Source organism: Capra hircus, chromosome 7 (assembly GCF_001704415.2).
Source record: "Capra hircus breed San Clemente chromosome 7, ASM170441v1, whole genome shotgun sequence".
Taxonomy (NCBI): Eukaryota; Metazoa; Chordata; class Mammalia; order Artiodactyla; family Bovidae; genus Capra; species Capra hircus.
In genome coordinates, this window is record NC_030814.1 from 88457344 (window position 1) to 88469451 (window position 12108).

At 49.4% G+C, this 12108-nt stretch overlaps 1 protein-coding gene across 1 annotated transcript in view; it reads left to right on the forward strand.

Annotated features, from left to right (window-relative positions):
- SLC22A4 (solute carrier family 22 member 4) overlaps window positions 1–12108 on the forward strand; it is a 42716-nt gene that overhangs the window by 12936 nt on the left and 17672 nt on the right. Inside the window, exons 2-4 of the mRNA XM_013965330.2 lie at window positions 2529–2632; window positions 4466–4620; window positions 11749–11920. Of these exons, the coding sequence (XP_013820784.2) occupies window positions 2529–2632; window positions 4466–4620; window positions 11749–11920 (431 nt within the window). The remainder of the gene's footprint in view (window positions 1–2528; window positions 2633–4465; window positions 4621–11748; window positions 11921–12108) is intronic.

Below are 12108 nucleotides of genomic sequence, written 5' to 3' on the forward strand. Positions count from 1 at the left end.
CAATTCCTTTGGTTGCTGCATTCCCCAAACAGACCAGGCTTGACTCACCATCAGGGCCAGCTTGATGGGCATCAATCCCTGCAGTCACCTAGGACCCCACATTTATTTTTAATGCTCTGCTATTGACATCTTGAAATTCTTAATCATTTTGAACAAGGGGTCCTATATTTTCCGGTTACACTGGGCCTGAAACTTAGGGAGCCAGTTCTGTTTACTATTTTGCTCATGCAAGGCCTGCCATCTGACAGGTGTACTCCTTCCCTTCTGTCTCTTAAGTCCTATCTATGCTGCCCAAAGGCAACGTCCTGATAAAAAAAATGTTTTTAAAACCGCAAAGGAGAGCACGTTATCTTGGGAAGAGCTTTTCTGCTTGGCTGCAGATGGAATGGTGATGGTTGATAATGGATACTTAATAGCCCCACCAAACCTGGGATTTTCTTAGTTCTGTTCAAGGGTAACGGCTGTGGTGGAGGTCTTCTGCCCCTAGTCTTGATGTCACATTCCTTGAAGAAGTGTAGGGGTGGTATGTAATAAACTCAGTTTATCTGGCCTTTGGTGTTCTTGTCCAAAGCAGAACATGGGTACGAGGTAATGTTCTAAGGCCCAAGTTGTTATCTCGCTTGCCCATTTACTTGCTTTGACTTCAGGCAAACACTAGTCTCAGAAACTAAATTTACTCTTCTGCATAATGGGTTACGAACCACACCATGAGGCTTTGGGGCTTCAATCTGTGACTTTTAGAAGTTCATATTTCCCTTGACCCGTGTCCTGGCAGAGCACGTGACTCTGGCCATACAGTTTTGGAGAGTTGGTGCCTTTTCCCCTGAAGCCCATTCAAGGTACCCCAGTTGAAGAAGCCTTCCTCTGGGTATGGTTTCAGACCTATCCTCAGTTGTGCCTGAGGGGCAGAGAGTTTCTGGTTCACGTCGGTTTTTCTTCTGCAGAGCTGTGCCTGGGCAGCCCACCTGTGAGCAGCTTTGTGAGCACAGTGTGAGGCAGTCCCATGAATCGTGCTGTTGTCTCCAGGATGGGCGTGTTCTCAAGGACATTATAGTCAGCATAACAGAGTGGCGCCTTTGTGGAAGGAAGTATAGAGGAGAGGCTTCTCCTAGGTCTCGGTACTCAGACAAACTGAGCTTCTGCAGAATGAGTTTATTACTCTGCACACTGTGATCCTGAGAGCCAAGCTGCTGGGATATTCAAAGCCAGATTTCAGGGCTTCCTTGGCAAGCTGACAGGCCCTTGGGCAGGACAGCCAGAGGTCAGTCTTGGTTATTTTTGTAACCCCTGCTCCTCTGAGATTTTCATTTGCCACAATTCCCTTAGCTTTTTGTTGTACACATTTTTCTTGTATGTATCCTTATATCCACCTCTCTCTGAGCAAATGGGGCATGATACAAATATGTGAATTCACTTTCAATTCTATGTCAGGGAAGTTGAAAGGATTAAGAACCAAACTGCCTTAGGAATGTCATGAGTGCAGTACCACTGCTGAGTAGGGGGCTGGGGTTGGGTGGGGGCCAGGGGATTTTTCCTATAGACTTTATCGTCTTACCACACACAGCAATCCCCTGACCCATTATCCCAAAATACGTATTGGCACCTGCTTCTTTTTGGATTCACAAAAGCTCACTGAACACATTTTGAAATTTTTGCAACCTCCCCTTGAGATTATGCTGAAATGACTTAAGTCAAGAGCTGGTAACAAACTCTAGCTGAAAGTATCATTTTGTGGGTCCACAAGCAGGGACTTGTTAGAGCTACAACAGCCCATGGGCCCTGGGGAGTGGGAGGGACCACACTTCTGGGAGGGCTGCATGGAAAGGAGGGTGGAGGAGTGTAGAGGGGAGATAAGGAGCACTGAAGAGGGGCGGGAACACCACCCTTAGCACAGTGGGGCTCCGGATCAAGCCCTACGCATGGCCTACGGGGTTGCATGGCCTACAGTGTTGCATGGCCTACAGTGTTGCATGGCCTACAGTGTTGCATGGCCCAGGGAGCACAGGGTTCTCTGGAGGATTCTGCTCAGAAAATATAATCACAAGTGTTTGGGGACCACTTGCATTTTTCAACAGGTAGAAGAAGCTTTTCTACCTGGATCAAGTGACCATGCCCACCACCCTGCCCTGCAAGCATTTTGAACACTGTCCCTCCATGTCAGAGGGTCATGCTTCAGTAACTTCTGAAGCAGAAATGGCACCTCTGCTTCATACTACTTCACAGTTGAGGGGTTGCCAGTCAAAGCCATGCCACAGCTCACTTCTCAGTACACAATGTAAGCAGGGCCAGAGGTACCACCCCTCCTTTCGGAAGAGGAGGGTGAGCCTCAGGAAGGACAGAGACTTGCCCCAGTGACTGACAGTCAGCAGTCAACCCCAGGACTGTGAAGCCTATGCCCTTTGCACAGTAGTGAGCCTGGCACAGGGGAGGAGAGCCTGCCTGGCTGCCACACTAATATGCCTTCGGAGCTGGGCAGGGGCCGGACCTGCTGGAGGGCTGGGCTCACACTTTGTGTTTTTCCCTGGCAGTGGAGTCTGGTGTGTGAGGAGGATTGGAAGACGCCCCTTACCACTTCCCTGTTCTTTGTAGGCGTGCTTCTCGGCTCCTTTGTGTCTGGGCAGCTATCAGACAGGTAAGAAAGGTGGGAGGAAGGAAAGGTGATTGTCAATACACTACCTGTCCTGGGGCTGGACTGAATTTAGGGTATTTTCACCAGAGAAAGGGAGACCCCATAGGCCACCAAGTGAGTGACAGGAGGAACTATGATTATCCTGTATCCTCTGTGCTCAGCCCCTTGTGGGGAACCACTGGAAAATGGGGCCCTTATATCGCCAACTGTTAGTTGCTTAGTTGTGCCCAACTCTTTGTGACCTCGTGACTGTAGCCTGCCAGGCTCTTCTGTCCACAGAATTCTCCAGGCAAGCATACTAGAGTGGGTTGCCTTTTCCTACTCCAGGGGATCTTCCCGACGCAGGGATCGAACCAGGGTCTCCAACATTGTGGGCAGATTCTTTACCATCCGAGCTCCTCAAAGACATACACTGCTGCCTCACGGCCTCCTCACCCCACCCTCAGTTTTTTGTTGCCATGTGATCTATCCACAACCAGCCATTAGCCAGAGGCAAAGCCAGATGGTGAGTACCCCTCCTTAACTGTGCACCTGCCTCTGCTGTGGGTCAGGCCCCTGGCTGGACACTGGGGCCGCAGAGCTGATCAAGGCTGCTTCAGGGCCTCCTGGAGTGCACTGTCAGGAAGAGACAGCATCGCAGCTTGGGGAGACGTGACCACACTGACCCCTGGATGTTCTGTAGGGACCAGAGCAGGAAGGTGGAAGTGCTCAATGGCAGTGTTGGGGAAGGCTTTCCAGAGGAATAGCTGTCCCTCCCTTAGTCGTGAAGCCCAATGTGAGCCCAATGTGAGCCCAATGGGACTCCCGACCCAAAAGCCTGAGATGACCCGAGTATGGAAGATGAGATGGGAGATGTCCTGTGTTCCCTTTGAGCTACTGGACAGTATCAGAAAATGAAATTAAGACTTAAGCCAACTGTAGTGTCATTTATGGATGTTGCTGGAAGCTACTTTCCACAGGGCAGTGGTTCCCAATATGGGATGCACAGTAGAGTCACCTGGGAAATAATATCTTTAAGCCCTGATACCCATACTGCATCCAACTGTCTACATCCAGACAATAAGAATCTCAGAAGGCCATCACAGTAGTTTTTTAAGCTCTCTTGATTCCAAGCACAGCCTAGTTTGGAGACCACTGACACAGAGGGACTCTTGGCTCTAGGTTGACAGAATTCTCATGTTGCTGACGTTAGATGTATCTTCAGTTTGTACTGTGCTCATGTTCTAGACGGAGAAGGCAATGGCACCGCACTCTAGTACTCTTGCCTGGAAAATCCCATGGATGGAGAAGCCTGGTAGGCTGCAGTCCATGGGGTCGCTAAGAGTCAGACACGACTGAGCGACTTCACTTTCACTTCTCACTTTCACGCATTGGAGAAAGAAATGGCAACCCACTCCAGTATTCTTGCCTGGAGAATCCCAAGGATGGGGGAGCCTGGTGGGCTGCCGTCTATGGGGTTGCACAGAGTTGGACACGACTGAAGCGACTTAGCGGCAGATGCAGCAGCAGCATGTTCCAGAAATGTGATGACAGCTTCTACCTACGACTCATTCTAAAGAGCAAATTTCCACGTGGTCCTTACATAAGCTGCTCTGTGATTTCGAGATATGCTGCCTCCACAGGAGGCTCAGAATCTCAGAAACTTACCTCCTGGGCAGAAGGATGCCTGAGACCTCACCCAGGAAGAATCTAGGAGGATGTGATAGGAGAAAAGCCTGTCACAGCCCTGAGAAAAACAGTCTGCAGGGATGCCTGACTTGGGGCTTCTCCAAGCCCTGAGTATGGTGCTGCTGTGATCTGCACAGGCCACTTCTTGTGTTGTGCTATACTCTACAGATTTGGCAGAAAGACCATCCTCTTCGCAACCATGGCTGTGCAGACTGGCTTCAGCTTTCTGCAGATTTTTTCCATCAACTGGGAGATGTTCACCGTGTTATTTGTCATCGTCGGCATGGGCCAGATCTCCAACTACGTGGTAGCCTTCATTCTAGGTAGGAATGGCTTCTGACCTGCAGGGCCCCTCCTTCCAGTCCTCTGAGAAGCCTTGGAAGAGGGGGCTGCTGAAGAGGGCACAGGGAGCGCTTTTACTCAGTGCAGAAGGAAGCGCTGTAATTCATGGTCTGTGCTTCCAACATGCAACTAGCTTCGGGGACATATGCACCGGGGAGGAGGCTGTGGTCACAGGGTCTTTGACAGGTCACAGGCAAGGCAGGCACTCATAGGGAGCCAGCTCTTTGCTGGCCCTGAAATGTGACTGTGAGTAAGAGCCAACCAAGTGATAACTGAGACACGTTTCAGGAGCACAGGGCTCGGGAGGGAAACAGAGGAGGGATTCTTGAGGGAGAGACAGACGAGGGATGTATCTGATCTGAGCTATGAAGGCTCAAGACTTCTGCCTGGGCCACGGCTAAATGGTCTCCCCTGAGCTGGGCCTGGCCCACAGGGGGATTAAGGGTGGTTGGTGCACAGGTGGAGGAGGCACGTGCCAGACAGGAGTCTGGTGCCAGCTGTCCATCTTTGGGCAGATCTGGCTTCACCCCTAAGTCAAAGCCCACCCCCAGAACATATCAGCTGCATACAGGACAAGCCTCATTGCTGGGAGCCGTCCTATCTCCTAGCAGCAGCCTTGCTTCTGGAATATCAGGCCGCATGAGGGGTACTCACAAGCTAAAGGTCAGGAGGAGGCCCCCAGGGCCTTCAGCAGCTTTTCCCAGGAGCCAGCAGGGTGAGCTCCAGGCATGTTGATAAGGGTCATCTGCAGGAGTGAGAGTCTCTAGCAGGCTCTCTAAGGCCACCTCCTCAGGTGAGAGAAGGGGTAATGCGGCCACCTCTGGAACAATAGACACTCATTCCTATAACCTCTAGTATGATCATATTTCCTTGTTGGCTGTACCAGTTTGTCCCTATTGCCACAGTGTGATTACCAATAGCATCCCTTTAATGTAAGTCTAAGGATTCTTATCTCAGAAGTCTGAATCTAGTAAGATGATTCTGATAGGTTTTAAGATTCTGGATGACTCATTAGCTTTCAAGATCCTGTGTTCTCTTCGTTGAGGATACGTACACCCTGTCAGATTGCCAACTTGGAACTGCTCAAATTCTGCTCCTTTAATCATTTGTGAAGCACTCCTTGCCAAAGGCCTAGCCTTGGCATATGAAGAAGGAGGTGGGGAGGGTATGCTGCAGTCACACGGCCCCAGCAGGAGCACCCTCTTCAGCAGGAGAGGACCCCTCTCCTTTCTGCAGGGGGAAGCAGGGAGTGGGGAAGGATTTGTTGAGAAGACACGGAGAGCCACCAGCCAGTGGTGCTGGAAACTGGATGAATCCAGGACAGAAGTTGCAACCTCCTAGTGCCAGATGACCCCAAGGACACAGGGCTCTTGGACACAGCAGAGTTTGTTGTTCTCATGGTTTAAACCCCACAGACTCCATCTTCCTTTTGGTGACCACCCCATACCTGGAAAGCCCAATGGGTAGCTTTGCTTGGGCCAGACGTACTAGACACTAAACAGAGGAATCTGCCTGAAGTGAGCAGAGCACCTTTAGGAGAACCTAAAGAATCACCTGAAATGGAAGGGCAAGAGGTTGTAGCGAAGCCAGAGAAGCCCTGTCCTTGGGATCAGGAGTCAGGCGGTGTCTGCGCCATGCACGGGATTCCCCAGGGCCTGCTGAACGGCAGCGCTCAGACCTGCCTTTCCAGGGGCACAGGGTGCTTCTGAAGCCACAGAGCCTCCTCCCCCGTGTGAGTGGATGAGGCCGGGAGAGCCCACTCCAGGCTTCCTGCAGGGAAGTCTCTGCCCAGCTGACCCTGTCACTACAACCAACTTCTCTCCCTGCCCCTTATGCTGACACGAGTGGGAAGGCCAAGGGAAAAGTAAGAGCTGTAAGGTCAGCCGGAGCCTAGATGTACAGCCAGCAACCAGCGGGCGGGCACTGGCTGTAGCAGGCTCTCCATCGGCTGTGCAGGGTGCTCTGGGGACCTCCCTGGCTACGGTGTTACTCCACTGTGTTCCACAGGAAACTGCTGGCTTGAAACTCCTTGTCCTGGATTCTCAGGCCTGAACATTTTGGTGTCACTGAAAGTCAGTCTGCCCCTTGGAGCAGCCAGAAGCCCCCGCGAGCGCCTGGAGTAGGGTGGGGATGGGAGGCACAGCGCCATCTCTGGCTCCTGGCAGCGCCGCAGCGCTCTCTGGTGTCCTCGAACTGAAATAGCCAAATTGTGCGTTTCATTTAACTAAAAGCAACCTAAGCTTTGGATCTGGCCTGAGTTCTGTCTGGCCCTTCACCTTCACTTTTGCCCTCTGGCTCCAGGGAAGGGTTGGCAAGACGCTGTGGTGATAATCTGCCATTTTAGGAGTTCTCGCATTAACTCAGGAAACTGAATTACTCCCACTCTCCACACAGTACAAAAATGGATTCTCTCCTTGCTTTGCTTTTTAACAATTATAAAGCCTGCCAGAGTCACAGGAGACAAGAAAGGGGAAGAAAGGAACAGTGCTTCTTAGAGAAACAACATGGATACACCTGAAAGTGAAGAGGCTGCCAGAACAATGCTGGCTCAGCAGCAAGTGACCACTCAGGACCTACCCACACTGACCCTACCCACACTCCAGCTCTCCCCTCACAATCTCCCACTGTTTCCCAGAAATAACACCCTTGACCTGTCCAAAGCCTCCGGGTGAAAACTAGAGGCATCCTCCTTTGTTTCTCATAACTAGCTGCTTGAATTTATTTTGCAGAGTTAACTGTCTCCTGTCTTGAGTGATTCATTCATTCACTATTTTCCCAGCACTCTTAACAGTATTTGTTCCAGCACGCTGAACTACTTAAAATGCTGCTTCCTCTTCATGTTTTCTTCCTTTTGATGAGTACATAACTGATGGCATCTTCCTTTGTAACTTTGGCTACCAGGAAGCTCAGGCTGTTATGCAGCTTTTATTAGCCACATAGTTTTTAAAAGTTTTAAAACTGAGTTTACATAGCATAATATTAACTCTTTTAAAGGTGTATAAATTCAGTGGTTATTAGTATATTCACAAAGTCATACAATCATCGACAGTACTTAACTCCTGAACATTTCATCATTCACAAAAGAAACTTATTAGCAGTTAACTTCCCCCATTCTTTTCTTTCCCCAGCTCTTGGCAACCACTAATCTACTTTCGGTCTGTATGGATTTGTCTATATTCTGGACATTTCTGATAAACAAAATTTTACAGTAGGTGGCCTTTGTGACTCACTCCCTCACTTACTGTTGCCAAAGTTGGTCTGTGCTGCAGAATGACTCAGTACTCCACTGGGTGCAGATACCATATTTTGGCCATCTCTTCATCAGGTGACAGTCATCTGGGTTGTTACCATTCTTTGATCAATTTGAAGAACGTTGCTATCAGCATTTGAGTCCAAGTCTTTTGTGGATCTATGTTTTCAGTTCTCCTGGGCGTGAACCTAGGAGCGGACTTGCTAGATCATATGGGAATTTTAGGTCTTACCATTTAAGGAAATGTCAGACTATATTTCAAAGCGATCTGTTGCATATTTTTGCTGTTTTCTCTAGGACATAGCTTTTCATTTGTATTTTACTATAATGTTACCCTTATTTTATTTTATTAAAATTATAAGCTACTTCAAGAGAGAAATGGGATATAAACACATAAGATGCAGGGATTTGCTGGCAAACCTTGTTTGCCCTGCCCTGAGAGGGAAGAATTGGGGGCCACGGGGAGGAGGTAGGACTCACTGCTGTCTCTCCTCCAAGAGCTCAAATCTGGTTGGCAGAGGCAGCCAGGGCAGCTGTTACAGAGAATGTGGGCCTTGGGTCTAGGAGTGTGGGGGGAGCACAGATAAACTGTCTTTTGTCTAAAAAGGTCCCTTTTAACTAGAATGATCATGAAAGTTTATAGAGAAGAAAGAGGACAAGGCAATATCTGCTATTTTTTTTTTTTATCTGCTATTTTGATGAGAATTCTGAGTCTTTTCCAGGAGCAAAGAGAGGTTCTTGCTGTCTTCTGTTGGATCTCTTGGTCAAAGGCACTGTGTTTTCCAGCATTCCCCTGACATCTGGTACATTTCAATTGTTTGACCAGGATAAAAGAGTTAACTATTCCCGAGTATCTGCCGCATGCTGGACACCTGACTAGGCTCCTTACCTCCATTAATCTCAGTCCTCATAATAATAACTCCATGAATTAGGACTTATCGAAGCCACCCTAGTAGCCAGTGAGCATCAAGGGGCCCCGCCCCTGCACATGGCTGATAGAGGACCCTGGGTCCTACCCTGTCTCCTGGCAACTGCACCGCAGTCATGTTTCTAGAGCTGGGGTCTGCAGACCTCTGCGAGTCATTCTTGGAGGGGCAGATCCTGCCTCCATCTGGAAGGGATCCAGTGGTTCCTGAGCTGACTACCATAGCAGGGCCCTGGGCAACATGACGGTAAGCCTGGCCCGCTCTGAGTCACTCACTCTCGGGGAGAGTGCTCAGATTCTGGAGGTGGTGACAGGCAGTGGGCAAACACTCCTGGCCAAGACGTGCTTCTTTGGCTTAGAAGTCAGAGTCTCACTCACAAGTGATACTCAGAGGCCCAACCAGATTGAGACCAAGCAGGCTTTGTTCTAGGAGCAAATACCTAAGGGGTAAAGGAGGTCAGGACAGGGAGCCCCTAGTGAGCAGAGCCAGAAGTCACCAGTCACCTCTCTCACTGCCAGCTGAACGCATGGAGTTTGTGACACCTGCTGGCAGTGAAAAGTCTGCAGGAAATAAGACTCCTCTTCCAGTGTCTCTGAGAGGACTGGTTGGCCTCTAGTTAGTTTGAAGACCAGTCCAAGTGGGTGAAATGCAAATCCTAACTTCTAAAATGCAGGTATGGCCCCACCCATCTCCCACACACGTCTCCACTAGAACTCAGTCGAAGGACAGCTTGACAGGGCGAAGGCTTTGGTCCCATGTAATTGTGCTTTTTTTGGACTGTATCCGTAGATTAAACTGATTAGGCTTAAATCCTATCTGTCCCACTTATTGCGTATGTGTGAATTTAGGCAATTTGCTTCAACACTTTAAGTCTCAGCTGATGATATGTAAAACAGAAGTAATATTAGTTGTTATATGATTGTTGTGAAGAGTCAAAGAGATAATATATGTAAACAGTCTGGAACCTGGCTCAAAGTGCCTACGCAAAACAATACTAACTACGAAGATGATGCTGATGATGCTCAAGGCAGGGTAATTTTCCAAAAGTCAGAGAGCAGGAAGTCGTGCTCCCAAGAAACTATTCAGATTTGTGCCCTCCCTGTTGCTCCACATAAGGGCAGAAGGGTATATTAATGAAGCTTCTGTCTGCCATGGGTACTCTGCAAAGCTAGAGCAACTCTGTCCTGGCCTGAGACCCAAGCTTAAAGAGGGATATTATCGAGAAATTCAGTGGGGTAACTTCTTTCTCTTCCCTTATCAGGATCATGGAAGTGTGAGGGAGCTCCCTCGGCCTCATGAGGCTACAAGATTCTCACTGGGTCCTGTGCACTCTCTCTTTTCCACAGTCACATCCTCTGCTGCTTCACTTCTGAATCTCTGCTTAGGAATAAAGCACTATTCATTCTCATATCATGATAATCACAGCCAAAGTGTTTAGAAACCATGGCCTGGTGAGTCTTCTTATGGAGTGACAGGAAGGTCATTATTGAGGTAAGAAAAGATCTGGGAACAATGCTCACGATCCTGAAAGAAGTCTGGCCGTATTCCCGGAAATGAGTTTAAAGGCTAAGAAATGCCCTGGGTGGTTTGAGCTATTGTCCGCAGTCCAAGATGTGAGAGATACACAACACTGGCCATTTCTATCAGTCTGGGTTTTAGAAATGGCTGTTCAAGACAGAAGCACCGAGACGCATCTTCGGTTACGCTGAGTGAGGAAGAAGAGAGGTGAGGAGAGGAACGTGGAAGAGGGGAGAAAGGGAAACCAGCAGAAGTGGCCATTTCACTGCTTCTCTGGAGTTAGTCCTTAATTCCTTAGCCTGTGCTCAGGGCATATAAACACAACTAAGAAACTCCTTCTTAAAACCCAAGCCTGAATAACCTTCAAATCATCTGTTTTGTATTTTCTGGGCTACTTCTCGGTAGTGGTGGGCAGATCTCAGACAAAAGATGGAGCTATTGCCACTGGCCACCTCTCCACCCTGGGGCAGAGGACCAAGAGTGGACTCTGTGGAAAGGGCCTGAGTTTTGTGGCAACAGAAGGAGCCTGTTCTCAGACTCCTTGTCTCAAACCAAGCACTCCAAGAAGCAAGCAACCTCTCTTGAAGAGCTGGGGCTGAGCCATCCACTGTGGTGCTGAGCAGAGCAGGAGCCTTTCCCGAAACAGGGCCAGATGCCAAGCATCTGGTGGTTTTGTGGTGTTCTGGGAAAGCTCTGTGAGTTCCCTCCATGTGCAGCCAGCTCCAGGGCTGCCGCCTGCCAGGCCAGAAGAGCAACTTCTTGTCTTTCACTGGGCTATAAGGACTGTGTCTGCCTGGGGCTGATCCCTGGGCACAGTGCGGCCTCAGTGGAATTCAGCCCTGGGCACTGAGGCCCTGCTCTGTGGACCTCCAGAGCCAGCTGGATCCTCTTTATCATTTCTTAGGGCTCAAGGGTAGCTAAGGGTGTCCTAACACAGCTCAGCAACTGAACTCTCCACTGTTTCTGAGAGACCCACATCTGCTTATTTACAGTGGTGAATGGTGGGAGAGGCTGAATGCCACATGAGCCGCACACCCTCAGGAGAGCTCCCACGCCTCCTGAGACACCCTCACTGCTCCTCACCCTGGGGCTTTTATTTTGGAAATGTGGCATTCTCAGAAGAGGTAACCTCTTAGGGCTGAGCATGATATTCATATGACATGAGGAAACATTAAAAAAAAAAATCTACAGCTCCTTTAAAATCTCATGAAAACTCATCCTTCTATGAAGTGGGAAGTCTTGGGTCATGCCCCACCTTCCTCCACGCTGGCCACTCCTGCTCTGGGCCAGGAGGCAAATAACTCTTTCCTCTTCTAAGTGGTTATATTTTTAACTCTTTAACTAGCAGGTATGATGTAAAAAAGCCAATATTAAAGTGAGTTAAAATGCTAATACTCCTCCCTTGTTTTGAACAGGAGCAGAAATTCTTGGCAAGTCAGTTCGTGTTATATTCTCTACGTTAGGAGTGTGCACATTTTTTGCAGTTGGCTACATGCTGCTGCCACTGTTTGCTTACTTCATCAGAGACTGGCGGATGCTGCTGCTGGCGCTGACGGTGCCGGGGCTGCTGTGCGTCCCGCTATGGTGGTGAGTGTGGCTCTGTCTCAGACAGCTCCCTACTGCGGGCCAGCAACCTGGAGCCCAGAGCCTGGTGCTGACCTTGGCGTGGGCCTGCTGATCTCACTGGAGCAGGCTGAGGCCTCAAAGCCCAGAGACCATTTCCCTTGTTGGGGGTGGGCATGTGTGCTGGGGTTTGATTCCCCACCGTCCCGCAA